Below are 23,541 nucleotides of genomic sequence, written 5' to 3' on the forward strand. Positions count from 1 at the left end.
CACACTCATCTGTCTGCTGAACTGATCATGTACCTGGCATTACTGTTGACACTACTTTAGTATATTCAACATTATACTCTATTCAATGATATATTGCTGCACTACAACATAATATATTATATCTTACACTATATTATACTATATTGTTGTATATACTATATATTATGGTATACTGTATTTTACTACACTACTAAACCTTATAGGCCTACTATGTCTCATATCCCATAATATATCATAATATACTATATTATGCTATGGTATGTAATGTTGCCCCTATTACTATTATATCCTACATGCTTTTCACTGGACAGAAGGGGAAGAAAAACTGTAATCTGAAAAGTAACTAAAGCTGTGGAGTACAATAGTTGCATCTGGTAGAAGCAGAGTAGAAGTATGAAGCTGAAAATCTTGGAAGTACCTCAAATTTTTCAGTACATGAGTAAATGTACTTAGTTACATTCCCTCCACAGGTGAAAGGCAATGGTCCATTACTTGTTGAGTGCATGCAGAGCCACTGATTGCAAATGCAGCTACAGGTGTTCTCCAGTTTGCACGGTGACTAAAGTAGTGCATCCATTATCCTGTAGAGGGCAGTACCGTGCTCAGAAGCGTCTAAACTGCCAACGAAGAAGAAGAAGAAGAAGAAGAAGAAGAAGAAGAAGAAAGTACTACTACAGTGTACTGTACTTCTCCAGATCAAAACGACGTTGAGTCACCTCAATATATAACAGTCAGTTGGACATACACCTACATCTACAGGATATAGCTACACCTGTGCAGGTTTTACGTTCTATCCCATATCATTAGCATTGTCCGCCTGGTTTGTGCACGAGACGGACTCACAGACTGCGTTAAGAACATGGGGCGGAAAGTAACTCTCGCTACTTGCTCAATCAATCAGTGGGCTTTGGACTTTGAAGGCAACCTGGAGAGAATATTGAAGAGTAAGTCAGAATATTACCGTTACTACTGAACAGACAGTGGTGTCTGAAGCTATTCCACCTGTAATGTATCAAGTATAGACTGTCACTGGTTTCTGGGTCTATTAATAATATAATAAATAATGCCAGCATGTGCTCTCAACCTACTGTTTGTAATGCCAGGTGTGTTGCAGTAGTGCATAACCTCATATGTGATGTCAGCAGTGTACACAGGTGAAGCTTAGCTCCTGACAAAGTGTCAATACAGGATTGTATACGTATTATTGATGAGCAACACAGGAACATGAAGAGAGACTCTGCTCACCGGTTAGCTTTTGTTTCTCTGAAAAATATGCATATTCTATCCAAAGTCCTCAGTTTGCACAGCTGTCACCAAATCCCACAATGCAACTCAAACTGATCACCAACTGGATCATAGGAGCTGACAGCTGGTTCTGCGCTCTGAACTAACAAAAGGTTTCCCTGAACATTTCCAACAATCAACCTACTGTCTGTTACTTATTACATTTAAATCATTTGGATTACTTTTCTGTAGTCCTAACAACATTAAGTGAAAGCCAGGGAGTATAACCCTCACATTACTCAACACTGATCCCTGTCAACTTTTATTAAACGTTCTTTCATTTACCTTGAATTAAGATTGGAACAGAGCAACATAATTAATGTTATATTCCACTTATAAGCTTTTTACTGAACATAATATATTCAGTTGTAACTGTAGTTTAATTACATGTTTTCTCAGTAACCGTGCTTACAATTTCATTTATTTTGCAATTTAATTATGTAACTCCGTTACATGTAATAAATTACTCCCCAACGACCCTTGGATTGTGACCTTTTTTTATCGCTCTCTCACAAAGTCTCCTAACTTGCGCAAATTCAATGCGTAATCAGTGAAAACCCCTAACTAGTACAGGACCTGAAGTCTGCTTCAACCACTGGTCAATGCACACAAAAGCAACACTGATGTTTGACAAAGTAACAACAATCCTGCCTTTTGTGTGCCTGTGTGTTCCTCTGCAGGTATTGAGATTGCTAAAGCTCATGGAGCCAGATACAGACTGGGCTCAGAGCTGGAGATATGGTATGATGGGAAAACATTCATTAGGTTTCACACTGACATGAGTCTGTTCACATATTGAAATAAAAGCTATTCACTCCATGTTTTCCAGCGGTTATGGCTGTGCAGACCACTTCCATGAGTCGGACACATTGCTCCACAGCTTTCAGGTCCTGAGGAAGCTTCTAGAATCTCCTGTCACTCAGGACATCATCTGTGACGTGGGGATGTGGGTATCGCCTTCAAACAGTCAGACCAGCCCTAAAGCAGCATTCAGTCTCGCAGGCCTGTGTAAACAGAGCAGCACATAGTTTTTTGCAGGTCTGCAGATAATTAAAGTGTTTTTTTTCATATCAAAGGGCTTCAGTATCCCATAAATCATGAACGGTAACAGTTGTTGCTGCAAATTGCTGTGAAGTATTTATTTTCTTCTTATTTTCTTTAAAAATAAATCAGTCAGTATTCCTGGCTGAGAGGATTGCTCAGATTTAAATTGACAGGACAAGTTTATTTTTACCTTTAATCTCACCTTGTGTGGCTGGAAGTCTGGTTTGGTGACACATTGTGTTCCCCTCAGGCCCGTCATGCATCGTAATGTGCGCTACAACTGTCGGGTCGTGTTCCTCAACAGGTACGTCAGTACACCACCCCCGACTCATGAATGATAGGCTGTTTTTTTCCTATTTGTATGCATTTATATAACTTTACTGTGCATGTATATATATTTCATCGCTGAGCATTTGTTCTCCATCTTGTAGAAAGATACTGCTGATCAGACCTAAAATGATGATGGCCAACAACGGGAACCACCGAGAGATGCGCTGGTTCTCCCCTTGGAACCAGTTAAGGTCGGTCAGCACTCAGAAGTCTCTGTGTATCTTTAAGAGAACACTACTTGTTGATATATGATAATATTATCAAATTATTTAATATATTCATTACTTTTATTTGCAAATTAATTTTACACCTGATATTCAGTATAATCATGGCAGTACAAAGATGTTTGACAGGAAGTTCAGTCAACTAATCAGAGACACAATCTGTGTGTTGACCTGTGGGAGAAGAAGTAGTGTGATTCCAGCAAAACAGAAACCATGGCTTTAGATTGACTTAACACAAAGACTGGCAGCATGGAGAAACCGTTGGCACCTAAACGTTTAAAGATATACATTCTTACAACCTTAAAGCTGCCATCTTCTGTACATGATGGAGCTTGTTGGCCGGCAGGCGAGTCACCTGCAGTGCATTCAACAGTTCAACAGTCAGCTGCGTTTGAGTCAGAGTTGGGACGGTGATCACACGTGACAATCTGGGGTTATGGAGTGGTCTGTAGTGCTACGGCTTCCGAATACAACACCGGATGGTTGTGAGCTCTGGATAAGAGGGTCTGCTAAATGACCTGTAATGTAATAATGTAATGACAAACCCACCACCAGGACAGGATTATCTGATGCTAACTGCTACTAAAACCACAATATCTCATTTTCTATATCTCACTTAAATACACAAGATGGCTTTATTCTGATTTGTTGAAAGGTGTATTTGTTCACCTTTGTAGAAGCTACAACAGTTCCCCCATGATTGTAGCCTTTGAGCTAATTGAGGTCGTTTAAAAATGTTTTTCAATAAGAACATTTTGTTTGCCACTAAAGTTATTTTATTTATCTTTGTGAAATCACAGGGATGGTAGTGAAAGTACTTTTTGCTTGTTTCTTCAAGGCATGTGGAGGACTATTACCTGCCCAGAATGATCCAGGAGGTAACAGGGCAGGTAAGAAAAATCATGATTTGTGTTTAGTTAAATCAGTTAAAAGAAAGCCGAGGCTGTTTGTTCTCCACAGGAAACATTAGCAAAGAGAGGGTCAGTGTTTTTTCTCTCTGTGTTCATCAGGATACAGTCCCCTTCGGTGACTGTGTGCTGTCCACAAACGACACCTGCATTGGCAGTGAGATTTGCGCCGAGCTCTGGAGCTCCAGAAGGTAGAGCAACAGAGGATTGTATAAGGATTGCATTGATGTTGTTGTTTGCTGTGTACTGTCTGAAATAACTCCTGATGAACTTTTCTTTTCTTTCTCTCAGCCCACACATTCAGATGGGTCTGGATGGGGTGGAGATCTTCACTAATGCGTCTGCCAGCCACCACGAGCTCCGCAAAGCTGACCAGAGGGTCAACCTGATCAAGTCAGCCACCACCAAGGTATACTTTAACCAGCTGTATTCGCACAAAGATATGGAGACTTGGTGACTTTGTTCAGTAGAAACATAGTAGATTATGTAGAAGACAAATATAGGTTTAGAGTTTCATTTACAAGTGTTGAAAAAAAAAAATCCAAATTGCCATAATTGTCAGAAAATGAGCAATAATATATATTCCTAAACTCATTCAGCTCTACCAGCATCTCACCAGCACACTCCATGTCGGCTTATTTATTTTTGGTCACCCACCTGTACTTGCTACACTACACTCGCAATGCAAAGCAGAGATCACCAGAGGGCAGTGTTGTACCACAAATACAGGACACAGTACCACCATAACGACTGTGGCTGTGTCTCAATTCAGGGGCTGCAGCCTTCGTGGTCTTTAGAGGCCGGGTCCTCCGTAAACCGCGAAGGCTGAACCGAGCGGTCTACAACATGAGACGGTCCGGTCTACGGGGGACTTCCTGGTACGTCACCAGCTGTTCACGCCCCTACCTTTTGCCGTTCCCGTCGCCTAGCAACTCTCAGAAGTTATCAAGTGCAGTTGACGGCTTACTTTAACATTTTCCCAGAGAACGGAACCAGAAATAATACTTTTATTTTTGATTGATTGAAGATATTCTTTATCACCGGCGATAATGTATTTTAGACGGTGGAGGGGCACCTCATACACACTCTGGAGACCCCCCCCCCCCATATGATGCCCCCCATCAGGAGACACCATGGGCTTTATTGTGGCAGCCCATCCAAGTCCAGCAGCAAACTTTATCTGTATATACTGTAAATGTTATATTGTTTTATAATACTTTTGTTTATAATAATCATTCAATCATTTTCTTTGTTCGATCATTTCCATTCATTGATAGGTAGTTTTCTAAATTAATAAATCATATGTACAAAATAAATCCTTCTTGAACCTTGAAATCAATTAAGTTTTCATTACTTTTCATTTATAGTTCATGTAAATTAAATATTTATATATATATATTCATCATTATATATATTATTTATTTCAATTAATTTACATTTCATTTGTCAACAAGTGTCTCCAGCAGAGAGAAGAGTCTGTCCATCCTCTCCCTGCTCTCCACCCTCTCCTCTCTACTGCCTCTGTCTCCTTCTCCCTAAAACAAAATGTTAGAACAGGTTTAGCTAAAGGCCTACACCACTAAACAAAAGCAGATTAAGTTGCAAAATAAGTACACATAATATAAATAATAAAATATGTATAATCAATCCGAACCATTGCACTGGACTTTAAGTGATATTCAACTGTCACAAAACCAAGCAGGTAATATGAAGTATACATTATCTATACAGTCGCCACAATCTATGTAAAACATAAATCAACATTTACAACTCGTAGGTTTGAAAGTTAAGGTCTTAAAAGTTCTACTTTAAAAGGCTAACTTAGGTCGGATGGCGGCAGCCAAGCAGCCGCTTCTAACAGCTGCTGAGCAGCTAGCTTAACTAGCATCGGCACTAACGTCCCGTAACTTAACCGTCATTTTAGCGAAAATGTTATGTTTTAAGGTCCTTTGATTTTATAACATTTGTATCGTTAGCTATTTGAGAGAGTTGAAACCCAATACTTACATTTAAAAGTATATCCATTTGCCGTTACTGGCGGGTCGAGGGGCGCCATTTTTCGTCAGAAAAAAACTTCTCTGGGCGCGCAATGAATCTTGGGATACCTGCGAACGTGTAGGATACATCAGATGTGTCCTCCAAATCCGGGAAAAGAAGGCCGCATTTGTCGGCTGCATTTGAAGGAGTCGCCGAAATGGGACATTTCTATCGCGCCCGCTGTGACGTAATCGGTCTACAAATGCTGCCTCCGAAGCCCCTGAATTGAGACACAGCCAACATCCTGGGCTCTTAGCACACACTCTGCTCGGAGTATGCAATAGCTTGACACAAAGCCTTACTGTAATTAGTTCTGTAATCAGTACTGTAATTTGTACGGTAATCAGTACTGTAATTTGTACGGTAATCAGTTCTGTAATCAGTACTGTAATTAGTTCTGTAATCAGTACTGTAATCAGTACTGTAATCAGTACTGTAATCAGTACTGTAACCAGTACTGTAATCAGTTCTGTAATTAGTACTGTAATCAGTACTGTAATCAGAACTGTAAACCATACTGTAATCAGTACTATAAACAGTACTGTAAACCATACTGTAATCAGTACTATAATCAGTTCTGCAATTAGTACTGTAATCAGTACATATAAACCATACTGTAACCAGTACTGTAATCAGTACTGTAATCAGTACTGTAAACCATACTGTAATCAGTATTGTAATCAGTACTGTAATCAGTACTGTAAACCATACTCTAATCAGTACTCTAATCAGTACTCTAATCAGTACTGTAATCAGTACTCTAATCAGTACTGTAATCAGTACTGTAGTCAGTACTGTAATCAGTTCTGTAATCAGTTCTGTAATTAGTTCTGTAATAATCAGTTCTGTAATTAGTACTGTAATCAGTTCTGTAATCAGTACTGTAAACCATACTGTAATCAGTACTGTAATCAGTTCTGTAATTAGTACTGTAATCAGTACATATAAACCATACTGTAACCAGTACTGTAATCAGTACTGTAAACCATACTGTAATCAGTACTGTAATCAGTTCTGTAATTAGTACTGTAATCAGTACATATAAACCATACTGTAACCAGTACTGTAACCAGTACTGTAACCAGTACTGTAAACCATACTGTAATCAGTACTGTAATCAGTACTGTAAACCATACTGTAACCAGTACTGTAACCAGTACTGTAATCAGTACTGTAAACCATACTGTAATCAGTACTGTAATCTGTTCTGTAATTAGTACTGTAATCAGTTCTGTAATTAGTTATGTAATCAGTACTGTAATTAGTTCTGTAATCAGTTCTGTAATCAGTTCTGTAATTAGTTATGTAATCAGTACTGTAATTAGTACTGTAATCAGTTCTGTAATTAGTACTGTAATCAGTACTGTAATCAGTTCTGTAATCAGTACTGTAATCAGTACATATAAACCATACTGTAATCAGTACTGTAAACCATACTGTAATCAGTACTGTAAACCATACTGTAACCAGTACTGTAATCAGTACTGTAAACCATACTGTAATCAGTACTGTAATCAGTACATATAAACCATACTGTAACCAGTACTGTAATCAGTACTGTAAACCATACTGTAATCAGTACTGTAATCAGTATTATAAACCATACTGTAACCAGTACTGTAATCAGTACTGTAAACTATTCTGTAATTAGTTCTGTAATCAGTTCTGCATTAAGTTTATTGTTGGTGTTGTTCTAGAGTGGAGGTATCTATCTGTATGCCAACCAGAGGGGCTGCGATGGAGACCGTGTCTATTATGATGGTTGTGCAATGGTGGCCATCAACGGAGACATCGTGGCACAGGGAGCACAGTTCTCACTTAATGATGTGGTATGTATGGACCTGAGAAGAACCAGAACCGGCTCATCTGGAAATAAGTCTTTATGTAACGGGAAATCATCAGTGATGTGAGTGTGTGTGTGTGTGTGTGTGTGTGTGTGTGTGTGTGTGTGTGTGTTGTAGGAGGTGATAACAGCGACTCTTGACCTTGAGGATGTGCGCAGCTACAGAGGAGAAGCGTGCCAGCCAGACATGGTGAGACCCTCTAACCTTTGTAATGTACAAAGTTGGTGAATCATGACTTACTGTTTTTACTTATTGCGTCCTTCCATCACCTCTAAAGCTCACTTATTACCATGTCGTACCAGGTTAAAATGTCAATTTGTCCAATACTTTGGTTTCTAAATATCTGCTGAACAGATACAGACTCCAACCATCAGCCTCAAACAGCTGCTTGTGTGACTCTTGGCCTCCAGTTTAACCCTTGGTTAGCTTTGTTTTATCAGGGACAGTTAAACGTATAATATGTAACATTTCCGCATTAAAAGGTGTAAAAACATTTTAGACCTATGTAATATATTTTGTTGAGTTGTGTACTTGCATTATCCCAAATGTTTCCAAAACTAGATAAATCCAGAGCTACAAATGATTGGTAATAAGTATTGTTTGTATGTTTGTTGAACTCATTTCGTTTCCAGCCCACAAAAGGAAGTTTCTCTTTACTTTCTATCACTTTTTAGTTGGTCCAGACAGTTTGTACGCTTGTAGAGACACTTCAGATGGACTCAGCGGAGAGCACCTTTCTCCATTTCGGATCTCTGATCCTTTGTCTCCCTGTTTCCTCCCGTACTTCTCTGTTGTAGGAAAGTGAACACAAAACTTGCCACAGGGTCAAGGTTGACTTCTCTTTATCCAGTGGTGATGATATCTACCTCCCTACCCACCAACCAATAACATGGCCCTTTCATACACCAGAGGAAGAGATCAGGTACAAACACTTAAAAAATGTTTTGGTACAAAATATGCGCTTTCTTATGAACAGAAAACCAGTATCATCCAATATCTTCAGAAAGACCCTGTGCAGAAATGACAACAGCAGTTGTTCCCTGTGTTGTTCAGTCTAGGGCCGGCCTGCTGGCTGTGGGACTACCTGAGGAGAAGTGGACAGGTGAGGCGGAACACACTGAAAGAAATGGTTTATGTTTTGTGTTTCATTTAGAATGTTAGGCCTTAAAATAACTGAAATTAAGAAGCTATTAGACTTTGGTATTTATGATGTTCTGATTTGTGTCCCAGGCTGGTTTCCTGTTGCCTCTGAGCGGAGGTGTCGACAGCTCCTCCACCGCCTGTGTTGTCCACTCAATGTGTGTGCTGCTCTGCCAAGCCATAGAGGACGGCAGTGAGTTGTGTTCAGTTTGCTTTTATTTCAATTCATCTCAATGTGACTTCACATGTTCTTGTAAAGGATAAGGCTGGTAATATTCTATTCTCTGTTCAGACGCAAACCAACAATGAATGTATCTCCTTACAAATATTGTGTGTGCACTGCAGTTTATTTTGACTCAATCCCACATACAGTGTCCTGCTGCCACAAATACTCACTACAGCATAACATTTGGATTAATCCACTACTAAAAATAGTCTCCAACAAATGCACCATTTCCTCCTGTTTGAGTGTGATTAACTACATACAGTGAACCACTCTTTTAGGAATTTCCACAAAAGGAAACACTATTTTGTTGAGGCCTGGGAGCCACAGACAAGGTAGAAAAGTAAGAAAGTGTATTCCAACATTTTCGCAGACTTTCCGAGTTGCTGTTCCGACTTGAGTGGTTGTTCACGTGAATTTTCCCTGCTGGGAACTAATTTGTCCAATTATTCCGACACCACCTGAATGCAGCACAAATGCAAGCGATGCATAATTTGTGTATCCGCCCCGTGATTCGCATTCACATTATGGGTTCTTCTTCGGCCCACACTACATACATAAACCCTTTCGCTAAGTTTTTATGAAAGGAACGCTAGTTTTTCCGTAATCCTGCTGACAAACAAACCGAGCCGAAAACATAACTTCCTTGGCAGAGATAATCCTAAAATATGTTGGAAACCGGCACGCTAAAGTAACAGGAGAAATAATAAAAGTGGATAAGTTGAATGAGGCTTTTGTAAAGCAACAACTATACCTTCCTGCCTGGGAATCTTTCCTTTCAGTCTTCACTCTAACACAACAGATGTTTTAAAAAGTCCCCCCCCCCCCCCCCCCCTTTCTTCTCTCTCACCATCCATCAGACAGCCAGGTACTGGAGGATGTTCGCAGAGTGGTAGGGGATGACTCCTACCGTCCTGAACACCCAAAGGAACTGTGCGGGCGCATCTTCACCACCTGCTACATGGCCAGTGAAAACTCCTCCAAGGACACCTGCAGCAGGGCCAAAGAGCTGGCCAATCAGATCGGCAGGTAGGCTGGATTCTACCTGAAGGGCTTCTTGTTAAAAGAGATTGTCAGATGCTACGGTCGGTATCAAGATATATATATCATATAAATATGATTTCATGAAGGGAATATATGAATATATACAATTATTCATATCTGCAAATGGTAATATCCATGTTTATATAAAGAATGTATGAATATGTTAAATATATAATAAGGCCATTATATTATTCATTTTATGAATTCAAAATAAGGTTTGAATCTTGATCTTATCATAGTTTATTTATTAACACAGAAAGGTATGCTTTACAGTGCAGCTTCATAAAAGTAAAAGGCCTGGAAACAGAGTTACCTGTACAAACCAGAATAAGGACTGTAGTATATATGTCGGCCTTGTTCTGTTCGGTTCAGAGTTGTGTGGATGAACACATAGCTGTAGTTTTATTATTAGTATTGTTATTATTTCCTGGAGAATTATTGTCCCTAAAGTTGCTTTTCATTCATTTCTCTCTTGGTTTGCAGTACACACATGAATATTAACATAGATATGGCAGTGAAAGGCATTCTGGGTATCTTCTCTGTGGTGACTGGAAGCTGGCCTAAATTTCGTGCCCATGGAGGAAGCCACAGAGAAAACCTGGCTCTGCAGAATGTCCAGGTTAGACACTCAGTCACGATCTGTCACACTCTGTCTGTGTCTCTGTGTGTGTCTCTGTGTGTGTCTGTGTCTCTGTGTGTGTCTGTGTCTCTGTGTGTGTCTGTGTCTCTGTGTGTGTCTGTGTCTCTGTGTGTCTGTGTCGCTGTGTCGCTGTGTCTCTGTCTCTGTCTGTGTCTCTGTGTGTGTCTCTGTCTGTGTCTCTGTCTCTTGTCTCTGTCTCTGTGTCTCTGTCTGTGTCTCTGTGTGTGTCTCTGTCTGTGTCTGTGTCTATGTCTCTTGTCTGTGTCTGTGTGTGTATGTGTCTCTTGTCTGTGTCTCTGTGTGTGTCTGTGTCGCTGTCTGTGTCTCTGTGTGTGTCTCTGTCTGTGTCTCTGTGTGTGTCTCTGTCTGTGTCTGTGTCTCTGTCTGTGTCTCTGTTTGTGTCTCTGTTTGTGTCTCTGTCTGTGTCTCTGTGTGTGTCTGTGTCTCTTGTCTGTGTCTCTGTGTGTGTCTGTTTCTCTGTTGGTGTCTGTGTCTCTTGTCTCTGTCTGTGTCTCTGTGTGTGTCTCTGTCTGTGTCTCTGTCTGTGTTTGTGTCTGTGTCTCTTGTCTGTGTCTGTGTCTCTGTGTGTGTCTGTGTCGCTGTCTGTGTCTCTGTGTGTGTCTCTGTCTGTGTCTCTGTGTGTGTCTGTGTCTGTGTCTCTGTCTGTGTCTCTGTCTGTGTCTCTGTGTGTGTGTCTCTGTCTGTGTCTCTGTCTGTGTCTCTGTCTGTGTCTGTGTCTCTGTCTGTGTCTCTGTCTGAGTCTGTGTGTGTGTCTCTGTCTATGTCTCTGTGTGTGTCTCTGTGTGTGTCTCTGTCTCTTGTCTGTGTCTCTGTTTGTGTGTCTGTATTTGTGTCTCTGTCTGTATCTGTGTCTCTGTCTGTATCTGTGTGTGTGTCTCTGTGTGTGTCTCTGTGTGTATCTGTGTCTCTATTTGTGTCTCTCTCTGTATCTGTGTCTCTGTCTGTGTCTATGTCTCTTGTCTGTGCCTGTGTCTCTGTGTATGTCTCTTGTCTCTGTTTGTGTCTCTGTCTATGTTTCTGTCTGTGTCTCTGTGTATCTGTATCTGTGTGTGTGTCTCTGTCTGTATCTGTGTGTTTGTCTGTGTCTCTGTGTGTGTCTGTTTGTGTCTCTGTCTGTGTCTCTGTCTCTTGTCTGTCTCTGTTTGTGTCTCTGTCTGTGTCTCTGTCTCTTGTCTGTCTCTGTTTGTGTCTCTGTCTGTATCTGTGTCTGTGTCTCTGTCTGTATCTGTGTGTGTGTGTCTGTGTCTCTGTGTGTGTCTATTTCTCTGTTTCTGTGTCAGTATACTGCTTTATCATGACAGTTTATTTACCACTACTCTTTTTTTGTTTTTATTCTTTCCGTGATGCAGTTTATCACTTTTCACTCTTGGTTTCGGTCAACAACATGACAGTTTAACCACAGTCTTCACACTGTGTGTGTGTGTGTGTGTGTGTGTGTGTGTGTGTGTGTGTGTGTGTGTGTGTGTGTGTGTGTGTGTGTGTGTCCAGGCTCGAGTTCGGATGGTCCTGGCCTACCTGTTTGCCCAGTTGAGCCTGTGGGCCCGGGGGAAGCCAGGTGGACTGCTGGTTCTGGGCTCAGCCAACGTAGATGAGAGGTATTACTGCAGCTCTTACGTGACCACAGACGTGTCTGTAAAAAATGTTTTCTAAAAATGTTGTTGTAATTAAGTGACCCAGGCCCTAAAGGCCCCGTTACACGCCGTGGTTTTGTGTTGTGAGAGAAACGTGGGAAAGTCTTTGGGCACTGAGAGACACGCCAACCAACGGTTGATTTAGAGCTTTGGTGACAAAAGACAACCTGCATCAAAATTATTCAAGTTAGGACCAAATTCTTACAATAGTACTGCTGCTACAAACCAACCAAGCAATACAACATGAATACACACACAGAATACACTGGCCAGAGCTACATTTCATATGTAAGTGCTATTATTGAGAATAAACGCACACAGAAACCTTAACAATGGAGGTGAAATGTAAAATAAGTTGACTGCATATAAGCGTCAGCTCTGTGGCTAAATATTGATTATTGTTCTTCTTTTTATTAGTGCAAAACAAAACGGTAGTGATTTTACAGCTGCAACAATGATAGGAACAAAGAAAGTAAAAAAGTCCAAACAATAAAGAAAAGAAGGCGACGTACAGAACTCGACACAATACATGTATAAAACATAACAAATTAACATTACTGTTACTTAACGGTGAGTGTAATTGCCCATTTTGTATTACATATGGCACACATGTATATGATTGTGTGAGTAAGGGAAGAGAACATGGTCATAATAATACATTATAATTGTTCTGCTGCAGTTTGGAAACATACGAGCTGAAGCAAACTCATGTTTGCTCTCATGTCCTTTTCTCTTTTTACATGACAGACATTCATCGTACAATCTGACTCGCCTCCAATTGAGAGAAGTACATGAACTGCATGAACAAATGCAGCCTCCTCATTCACTTCAATGATGCTACAGGAATAACATTTTGACTTGCCGACCAAAAAGTTGAACTTGGCTCAAGTTTTGCCACAAAGCAATATGACATACGCTGATTAGACAATCAAATACATGCAAACACGCATATCTGGTAGCATATCTCACTACGCGGGGAGGATAAAACCATTGCGAAAGTGATAACGTGTAAAATCCTGTTTCAATTATAAACTGCCATGTAGAGTTTTGAATCTATACGAGTTTGAAGGTTTATGTTCCTTAAACTGAGCCCCTCATTTCATTGATTTACCAGTACCTGAGACAACATGCGCCCTCCACCACAGCACTTGTGTTTTTAACAGTTCTGCTTTCTGTTTCAACGCCTGGTAACAGTGTTCTTTTTCTTTGTGGAGAATAATTAAGGCCAAACTTTTCTCATATTAAACAACTTTTCCTGCCCAGTCTGACAGGGTACTTCACAAAGTATGACTGCTCCAGTGCTGACATCAACCCAATAGGAGGCATCAGCAAGACGGACCTGAAGAGCTTCCTGCTCTACTGTGTTGAGCACTTCCAGCTCTCCGCTCTGACAGGGTGAGGTCCGCTGACAGACATTTGGGTAATGTGCCTGTTGGCATTGAGAACAAGGATTAAAAGGCTGAAGCAGTAATCAGGCCAGTATTTTACCCTCTTTACTGAAACTAAAACTTCCAGAGGCAGAAGTGAAAGCAGCACCAGGATTTATGGGCAATATGTCAGAAACACCAGCGTGAGATATCGGCTTGAATGCTTTTGGCCATGATTTAAGTATATTTTACTTTTATATAATTGACGATGATCCATGTGTTTACAAATACAAACAGCACATTTATATTCAGTGTATGTTTGTTAAGGTTTCATGCACCGGTCATAAAGACTTTGTCCTACACTACAAACTTCAAACAGAACATGTTTTGTGATTTTGTTTCCCTCGGCAGCATCCTGGCCGCTCCGCCCACAGCGGAACTGGAGCCTCTCACAGACGGACAGGTGTCGCAAACAGATGAGGTGAGAAATGGAAATGTAGCTGTAAATCTTTTACCGACTCACAATAAAAAGAACCAAACAGTCATCGTACAGGGTGCCGGGGAAGATTCTTCACATATAATGCACATCAGTAACAGACTTTCTGATTTACTTTGTGGGTGGGAATATTGTTTTGACTGCAACAGTGAGACCTAAGCACCATGTGGGTGAGGATTGAGGATAAGTAATGAGAATAGAATAGGTGGAGCATTACAGGAGCTGCTTCTTCAATAAAGCCATGTGACGTTCAGCCCCCGGAGGCTTATCAAATGTTTTTTATTTTATACATATTATATTAGTATTGTTAAGATATTGACCAGGAATAGTTTTACACATCGTTGCAAACTACTCAGGTGGCTCTGAATGCCGTTGCTTTATTTCTATGTCTTCTACATGGAACATCAACTGGAGAGCATGTGGACCTTTTGCCTCGGACATGTAGCTTTATTGTTATCATGATGGCATGTATGACTCTGCACATGGGATCATAGGCCGCCATTTGCTTTGTTTTTCATCCATCTTTTCAACCCATCCCACACCTCAGGTAGACATGGGGATGACCTACTCTGAGTTATCTGTGATTGGACGACTGAGGAAGATCTCCAAGTGTGGCCCCTTCAGTATGTTCTGTAAACTCCTTCACATGTGGAAGGATGCGCTCTCACCCACAGAGGTCAGTTCACCCCTTCACAGTGTGGCACATGTTTGTGCTAGTCTGCTAAGGAGAGTGTCGTCGGCCTCTAGAGGAATAATGTGGTGTCCTTTTTTTTTTTTTTTTTTTTTATAAACTCAGCCATAGAAAAATTCTGAGCAGACACTTTCAGGCCAGGTGTGGATGGCATCGCTGTGTCCTTCATGAACTTTCTGATCTGTAGGTGAAGAGAGGCAGATTTTCAACGATTTGAGGAAAATATCTAATTGCAATTTATTTTCCTGACCAATATTGGGAAAACTATTTAAATTGCAATTATTTTCTATACATTGGACTCCTGGCCTTAATCTGTGGTGTACTTGTAGCAAGAATAATGATGCATTTAAATTCTTTCTGCAGTAGAATCAGATAAAGTAATATAATTGATATATTCATAGGAAAGTCAACTGAGTAAACTCATTTTCTTTGGAGAAATGTATTTAGATAGTACTGGTAAACTAAACATTCCTCAATAGTATTCAAATATACTCAAATATTTACATTCATATCTTCTCAATACAAAGTGTCTTTATAAAAATAAATGATATATATATATAAAAACTGCTGGTTTTAGACAAGTGTGTTGTGTCTATATTGTTATATGTTTGGTCTGATAACTCCTAATAACAGTTAACAGCTCTACGCTTTAGCTGCTTTAATGTTAGTGACCGCTGTAAAGCACTTCCAAGCTGAGCAGCATGAAACCCTGATATGAAATGATTAAAAGTTGAATGAGACATTTCAGCAACCCTACACTGATAATAAATGTTGTGCATTAAGCTGCTTTTGAACACTTTGACCGCCTTTCTTCAGGTGGCCCAGAAGGTGAAGCACTTTTTCCGGATGTACTCAGTGAACCGCCACAAGATGACCACGGTGACGCCGTCCTACCACGCAGAGAGCTACAGCCCTGATGACAACCGCTTTGACCACCGCCCTTTCCTCTATAACACACGCTGGACCTGGCAGTTCAGATGCATCGACAACCAGGTAGCAATGAGGCAGGAACTTCTCTTTGTTGAAAGTTAAATCTGACAGAGGAAAGGATGTTGATGTGGACATACAGGACTGAACTGTGAATAAGGATGTTCAACATCACATCTCAATACTCCATGGTGTTTGGTAGTGAGATGGCTGCACCTGCTGCCACACGGCTGATTTAAATGTTGGTAACCCTCCAGTACTCACCATAGTTTTCTGTATATTTTGCACTTTTTGTTGTCTCCTCATTGAGTTTTGTTTTTGACCTTTTTGACCTTGTGCACTGCACACACATTGACAGACAGATAAATGATGACACATGGCTTTTGATCCATACATCATACTCGCTTTACTCAGGATTAGCAGTACATTAGAGCTGCAACAATTAGTCAACTAATCAATTAGTCGATTGACAGAAAAATCTTTTGATAATCAATTACTCTCATAAAACAAACTTTTATTTCAGTATTATTCAGTACGTTAGTTACTGTTTGTATTGCACACATTTAATTACAGTGTTTTACAATTGTCAAGACACAACATTGGTAGTTGTGGCATAACTGTGGCAATTATTGAAACTCATGTAGCCTATCATCTGTTGAGCAGGTATGCTGAACCATAAGCACATAGTCTGCTTTACACTAAATAACTACATGTTTATCTACATTAGACACATCATTCAAAACTAAAAGCCTCTGTGTTGTGTGTGTTAAACACTGACTGCCACTGAATTAACACACTCAGTTATTAGTCAACTGCACATGTGAAAACACCCAATGTACCCAATGAGATCACTGAGAGCTGAGAGCTGGCAGTTTAAACATATGTTCGCTCTTTGGTGTGCACAACAATGGACGCCAATTTTGGAGAGCGAGTTAGAGCAGCGGTCTCCAATCTTTTTTGCTCCTCGGACAGGTTTCATGTACGAAAATATCTTCACGGACCGGCCTTCAAAGTGGGGGGGGGGATAAATATGACGGAATACAAATATAAAGTGCATAAAAACAAATCTAAAGTGCATAACAAACTCACCATTACGCTGAATGAGTGTGAGCCCTGAGCTTGTGTCTCTGCAAAGAGCCGGTCCAATATAGGGGTATACATTCTTCACCAACAGTAAAAGGTTTCTTCTCTTAGCGATACAGTTAGTCACTAAGTATGACCCTCTCAGTGCACTCGCATGTGTTGATGTGGTGACCATCAGTAATTGTTTATGTCCTTCTTGTTCATGTTTTCTTTCAAAAAACTCCAAGGACTTGTCTTTTAATGCCGGGTGCTGGCGAAGCCCTTATGAAGGGTTCGTTGCCTCATTTGCGAGCCTGTATATTATGCAGAGCGGCGCATGAGAATCACCTGTAGTGATAAACACATATTTTAAGTGACTCCCGATATTGTCAGGACAGACAGACGAGGACCCAGGAGCGCAATTTCGAGATCAAGGATTTATTGAAACACACACACACACACGCCGGACCGTGTAGACGGGGCCACCGTCAAGGAAGCGCAGAGGAGGAGGCGGTGGTGCTGCTGGGACCAGTGGGCTCTCATGTACAGGTCTGAGCTTGGAGACGTGGAAGGTGGGATGTACCTTCATGGTCTTGGGTAGCAGTAGTCGGACCGCCGTAGGGCTGATGACCCTCTGTATGGGAAAGGGTCCAATGAAGCGAGGCGCCAGTTTCCGCGACTCCACCCGCAGTGGTATATCTCGAGCCGACAACCAGACCTTCTGTCCGACATGGTAAACTGGTGCTGGGGTCCTCCTCCGGTTAGCTCCGATAGCATAGCTTGCACTGGACTTCAGGAGTGTGGCGCGAGCCTGGGCCCATATGCGGTGGCAGCGGCGGGCATAGGCGAGCGCAGAGGGGGTTGATATCCATAAACACATTGAAAGGGGGAGAGTCCGGTGGCAGAACTGGTGAGTGAGTTGTGGGCATATTCTACCCAGAGAAGATGTTGGGCCCAAGCACAGGGGTTGCGTGAGGTCACACACCTCAGTGCCTTCTCCAGCTCCTGGTTCATGCGCTCCGTTTGACCATTCGACTGTGGGTGGAATCCCGATGACAGACTGGCGGTGGCCCCAAGAAGGTTGCAGAATTCCTTCCAGAAGGCCGCAGAGAATTGAGGACCTCGGTCTGACACAATATCCCTGGGCAGACCATGGACTCGAAACACATGTTCCAAGACCACCCGGGCGGTCTCCTTTTGCAGTTGGCAGCTTTGGGAGGGGCACGAAGTGGGTCATTTTACTGAAGCGGTCAACGATGGTGAGGATGACAGTGTTTTCTTCAGATTGCGGAAGGCCCATAACGAAGTCCAGGGAGATATGGGACCAGGGTCGCATGGGCACTGGCAGAGGCTGGAGTAACCCAGCTGGGGGCTGACTGGGGGTCTTGTGCTGGTTGCAAGTGGGGCAAGCTCTAACAAACTCCTGGATATCTTTCCTCATCAACGGCCACCAGAAACGTTGGGAGAGCAGATGGAGGGTGCGTGTGATTCCGGGGTGACAGGCCAGGCGAGAGTCGTGCCCCCACTGAATCACCTGAGACCTCAGATCTGCTGGGACAAAGAGACGGTTAGAGGGGCATGCACTGGGGCTCGGCTGGTTCTGGATGGCTTCTCTGACCTGCTCCTCAATGTCCCAGGTCAAGGCAGCAACAACACAGGGGCTTGGGAGGATGGTTGTCGGCTCCACATTGGATGCCTCATCCTTCTGAAACATCCTGGAGAGTGCGTCAGGCTTGATATTGTGAGAGCCAGGACAGTAGGAGATCGTGAAGTTAAAACGGGTGAAGAATAATGACCACCGACGCTGGCGGGAGTTCAGCCTCCTGGCTGTCTGGATATACTCCAGGTTTTTATGGTCTGTCCAGACCACAAACGGAACTTTAGACCCCTCCAACCAGTGGCGCCACTCCTCGAGGGCGAGCTTGATGGCCAGTAGCTCGCGGTTGCCGATGTCGTAGTTGCATTCTGCTGGAGTCAGTCTACGGGAGTAAAAGGCACAGGGGTGCATCTTGCCATCCTCTGCTGCTCGTTGGGAAAGCACCGCTCCAACTCCTACATCCGAAGCATCCACCTCCACCACAAACTGCCGTCCAGCGTCAGGCATTTGGAGAATAGGGCCTGAGGTGAAACGAGCTTTGAGGGTCTTGAAGGCTTTGTCAGCGGCTGCTGTCCACTGAAACGGCTGTTTCACGATGGTCAGCGCAGTGAGTGGTGCTGCCACTGTGCTGTAACCCCGGATGAATCTCCTATAAAAGTTGGCGAACCCCAGGAACTGCTGCAGTTTTTTACGGGTCTCTGGAACCTGCCACGACATCACAGCAGACACCTTTGCAGGATCCATTTGAACGCTGCCTTCGGTCACCACATAACCCAGGAATGAGACAGACTTGGCGTGGAACTCGCACTTCTCTGCCTTCACGAAGAGAGAGTTCTCCAGCAACCGGCGTAGAACCAACTGGACATGGTGAGTGTGTTCTGTCTGAGTCTTTGAAAAGATCAAAATGTCGTCAAGGTAAACGAAAACAAACTTATTGAGCATGTCTCTGAGGATGTCGTTTACCAGCGCCTGGAACACTCCTGGGGCATTGGTGAGACCGAACGGTATGACGAGATATTCGTAGTGTCCTGTTGGAGTGTTGAACGCAGTCTTCCACTCGTCACCCTCTCTCATCCGCACCAGATGGTAGGCATTCCGCAGGTCTAGCTTGGTGAACACTGTGGCCCCTTGCAGCAGTTCAAAGGCAGAGGAGAGTAGGGGTAGAGGATAACGATTCTTGACTGTAATGTCGTTCAAGCCCCGGTAATCGATGCACGGACGGAGAGAGCCATCCTTTTTTCCGACAAAGGGCGGGCGGGCGGGCGGGCAGGCAGGCAGGCAGGCAGGCAGGCAGGCACTGAGTTAGAGGACTGTATATGCAACATTCTGTTTACAGTACAATACAGTAACCATGTTCATGTCCTCTTCAGTTAAAGTAATCATGTCTGATACTGTAAAAGGTATACATGTGTTGAAATGCAAAAATATGATTTTTAGAAGAGAGTATGTTGTTTTGAATTGTTTACTTTTGCAAGACATGCAAGATATTTAGTATTTTTGTTTTTTCGACAAAGAGGGCCCTAGTTTCAGTAATTGTGTTTTAGCAATAGTAAAAAACAACTTTGTCTTTACATAAGTTTGTCTTAAGTTATTCTAATTTTAATTTTAATTATTTTTAAGATACCGGTGCTGAGGGTTCCATTGCCGGTTGCTGCTCCTGGAGGAACTTCTTGGCAGGGTGGAGTAAAGGATGCGGCCCTTAAAGCTGAAATGTTAAATACAGGAAGTGATCAATCGGAACGTACCAAGTGTCCGCCACATCCTGGGGGGAATTGGGATTTATAGTTAAGAGATTTTGCTTATTTTCTTTAGAGTACTTTTTTTCTTGAGCCATCTGATTTCTCATGCCGGCCTCATCAGACCCTTACACTGATGTTTCTTCTCCTTTCTCACAGGTACCGTGTCCCAGGTGGCAGCAAACACCCCAAAGCACTAACAACCTGAGGTCATAAACTGCTGATGACTTTGGGAAGCTTTCAGTAAAGCCAAATACTTTGTACTATGTTTGAAAGCACAGGGCCAAGCAGGGGAAAGAGAATTTATTCTGGGACAATATAGAACCTTTGTTCTACCTCAGCCTGTGACAGTTGACCACATGTTATCATTCCCAAACGTTGCACAGCAGCATTGGATCATTTGTCTTTGCCCATGTGACGAGCAGTAATGTAGTCATTTTTGTCAAAATATGCAACATATTTAATCATTAATTACACTATGCAGTTATTTACAGTATCGGCTTGTTCTTTAATTCTTACTATAATTTTTCAAAGGTTTTCATCTGTCAACCTTGAGAAAGAAATCTGCAAACCATACAATCTTGAATTTGCTTCAGTATAAATACCGAATTTTATTTCAAATAAATATTGCACACCATTGTCAACAAACAAACCATTGTCGTATATTTTCTCAAAAGTTACAATTTCTTTTGTTAATGGCGAGCTTATCCCAGACAGACTGAAGTCTTCAGCCCTGCTGGAGGTACAGTAGTGCTTTGAGGTAAATGCTAACATTAGCATGCTGACATGTGGAAGGGTGTTCGTTTTTTAGTCACACCCAGCGTCTTCGGGTCAATTTGACCCGGCTCATGTTCAACCATTCTAAAGTAGTTATAAACCCAAAGAATCATAGTTTGTTCTTCATTACTAACTAATATTTTTTATTTAGTGTTTGTGTCTTTCAGGCAGACAATAGAAGGGTTTTGTGGCTACCACCCATATACCATTAAAAAGAGCTTCTCAAGGTTAATTATGTATTTATTTATTCATTAAAAAAAATAAAAACATACATATTCCAACTCCTTGTTCTGAACATAGGAAAAACCTTCAGGGTTGAAAAAAAAGTGAAATGAGAGGAATTCTATTGAAAAGTAAACTTCCATTTAGAGAAAGAGAGTGTGTCAAAATGCAATGTTTACTAGAACATACCAATATGTTAAACATTTTCAAAGAAAGAAATGGTCTAAATGTCACTTCTGACCCCTTTTAGCCTCCACTTTCAATGGCCGGGTCAAATTGATCAGAAGACCCTGGGTGTTATATGTTGATGCAGGAGGGGGGGGTAGCAAATGCATGAAATGTACCATTTTCATATCACATGTTTAGTACAGTAAATAAACCAAGCAGAAGAAGTTTCATAGAGAAACAAATATTTTAACATGCTTTTGCTTGATGTTGAAATTTTGAAACTCTTGGAAGGTTAATAAAAAATGTAAATTTACATTTGTCATTCAGCAGACGCTCTTATCCAGAGCGACTTACAGTGAACTAACTACAGGGACAGCCTCTCTGGAGCAACTCAGGGTTAAGTGCCTTGCTCAGGGGTACGATGGTGGCAGCCTGGTATTGAACTCACAACCTTCCAGTTATGAGTGTCAAAATGTTAACATTTTGATAATGTTGCTATCATCTTTTTGTCAGTTTAGCATGTTAATATGTACTAATTAGCACTCAATGTCATCAGTTTTGCAGGTATTTGGTCATAAATCAAAGAATGGGACCAATTAAAATGTATACCTTATGATGGCGCTACAGTAAATAAAAAGTCTTCACCATAACTACTGCAGTTCATCCCGAGGGGGAAATTAATGTCTGAACCAAATTTCATGGCAATCCATCAATAGTTGTTAAGACATTTCGGTACAAGCCACTAATGTCTACTTCATGCTGGCCCGAGATGAAAAGTCAGGAAATCAACAAAGTAATTAGGATTCCTCCTCTGGGCACCATGGATGTCCAACATTCCAAAGCAATCCATCCAGTAGTTAGTAAATATAAGATGGACCAACAAACATTGGCATCCTTAGAGCAACTGGTCTGGTTTAAAAAACAAAAAGAAAGGCAAGAGGTCTTTATTTTTTAAAACTTCACTACATTACATTGTAGTGCATGTCTATCTGTATATTGAAAGCATAATTGACAACTGTCCATACTGACCCTGGAGAAATCCCTTCTTAAATAAATTTCAATGTACATATAAGCATGTGAGTATTGTATTAAGATAGACTTGAACCTATTGTTTATTGTCCAATTGGGGAGAAACTCTCCAATTCAAAGTTTATATGCCATAAAAATGTGTTTAGACATTAAAAATGGATTTGGGATGTGGGCCTCTGAATTTTAGATCATCTATTTATAATGTCCATTGTGTCCAAGCTGACCCTTACATACTTTATTTGGAAATGTCCAGTTCATGTTTTTTGAGTAAAGGTCAATACCAAGACTTATTGTAGGTCGTTTGTAAAGCGTCAGCTAAATGAAATGTACAATGTAACAAAATAAACTAATTCTAAATTGCTGGTTCAGGGTTGGAAACCTTCACGACTTCTCTACTATGAAAGATTAAATTAAGACTATAAATACCTTTTCTCCTCCCATGACTGGGACACTGAGGTTATTGGATTACACCGGCTTGTGTTTAGTTAAATGTTGTTAGTTAATGAGACACTGTATGGGACGGGTTAGGAGAGATAGAAGGGTTGCTAAAGCACTCATACTGGATTAGTGTTACGGTGTAGTTTCTACATGTTGGATGTTTAATGACAAAATAAATGATTCTTGGTGGAATATGTAGTAGTTTGGGAGGCATGTTGGAGTCCTGGCTGTGGAAGGCCATTTCTGCCTTGAACATTTTCTCTTAGTAAATCTAAATGATGAGGTAGCCTACTTAGTCATTGAAGTCAAAATTATGATAGTGAATCTTAATACTAAATATAGAAAAGTCAAAGTTATTACTTTTTAATAGTGTCAAGACGGTTAGTTGATTGTTCAATTACGATTACCAAGAAAATCATAATGATTTTTAAAAGTTGATAAGATTTTTCATGCCATGAATTGATCAAAAAGACAAACAGTCCCTTGGTTTAGCAGCTGTTTTATAGACCTGTCAATTTAATATGTTTGGGTTTAGACTGTGAAAATGTCTGTGGTGCGCACTTGAGATTTTCTTACAATTTACAGTGAATTGACTCAAAACGATAATCCGTAGGTATTAGTTGTATGTCAAAGTTATGACATAAATCAACGACAAAGTTGT

General features: G+C 41.3%; 1 protein-coding gene across 1 annotated transcript; it reads left to right on the forward strand.

Annotated features, from left to right (window-relative positions):
• Nucleotides 1–652: 652 nt before the first annotated feature.
• On the forward strand, nucleotides 653–22,676 carry nadsyn1 (NAD synthetase 1). The gene is made up of 22 exons (XM_029455195.1): nucleotides 653–944; nucleotides 1,965–2,025; nucleotides 2,114–2,230; nucleotides 2,579–2,632; nucleotides 2,760–2,849; nucleotides 3,721–3,772; nucleotides 3,893–3,981; nucleotides 4,082–4,199; nucleotides 7,525–7,656; nucleotides 7,789–7,860; nucleotides 8,469–8,593; nucleotides 8,725–8,773; nucleotides 8,902–9,004; nucleotides 9,895–10,063; nucleotides 10,562–10,697; nucleotides 12,228–12,334; nucleotides 13,634–13,765; nucleotides 14,149–14,218; nucleotides 14,781–14,909; nucleotides 15,741–15,917; nucleotides 20,131–20,294; nucleotides 20,406–22,676. Coding segments are annotated over exons 1-22 (2,232 nt in total). The 5' UTR covers nucleotides 653–859; the 3' UTR covers nucleotides 20,407–22,676.
• Nucleotides 22,677–23,541: the final 865 nt, after the last annotated feature.

This window comes from Cottoperca gobio, chromosome 3 (assembly GCF_900634415.1).
Source record: "Cottoperca gobio chromosome 3, fCotGob3.1, whole genome shotgun sequence".
NCBI lineage: Eukaryota > Metazoa > Chordata > Actinopteri > Perciformes > Bovichtidae > Cottoperca > Cottoperca gobio.

Coding starts and splice junctions, on each gene's coding strand:
- nadsyn1 (XM_029455195.1), top strand. CDS start 860: ATGGGGCGGAAAGTAACTCTCGCTACTTGCTCAATCAATCAGTGGGCT. Junction 3,982..4,081: donor GAGCTCTGGAGCTCCAGAAG/GTAGAGCAACAG, acceptor TCTTTCTCTCAG/CCCACACATTCAGATGGGTC. Junction 7,861..8,468: donor AAGCGTGCCAGCCAGACATG/GTGAGACCCTCT, acceptor TCTCTGTTGTAG/GAAAGTGAACACAAAACTTG.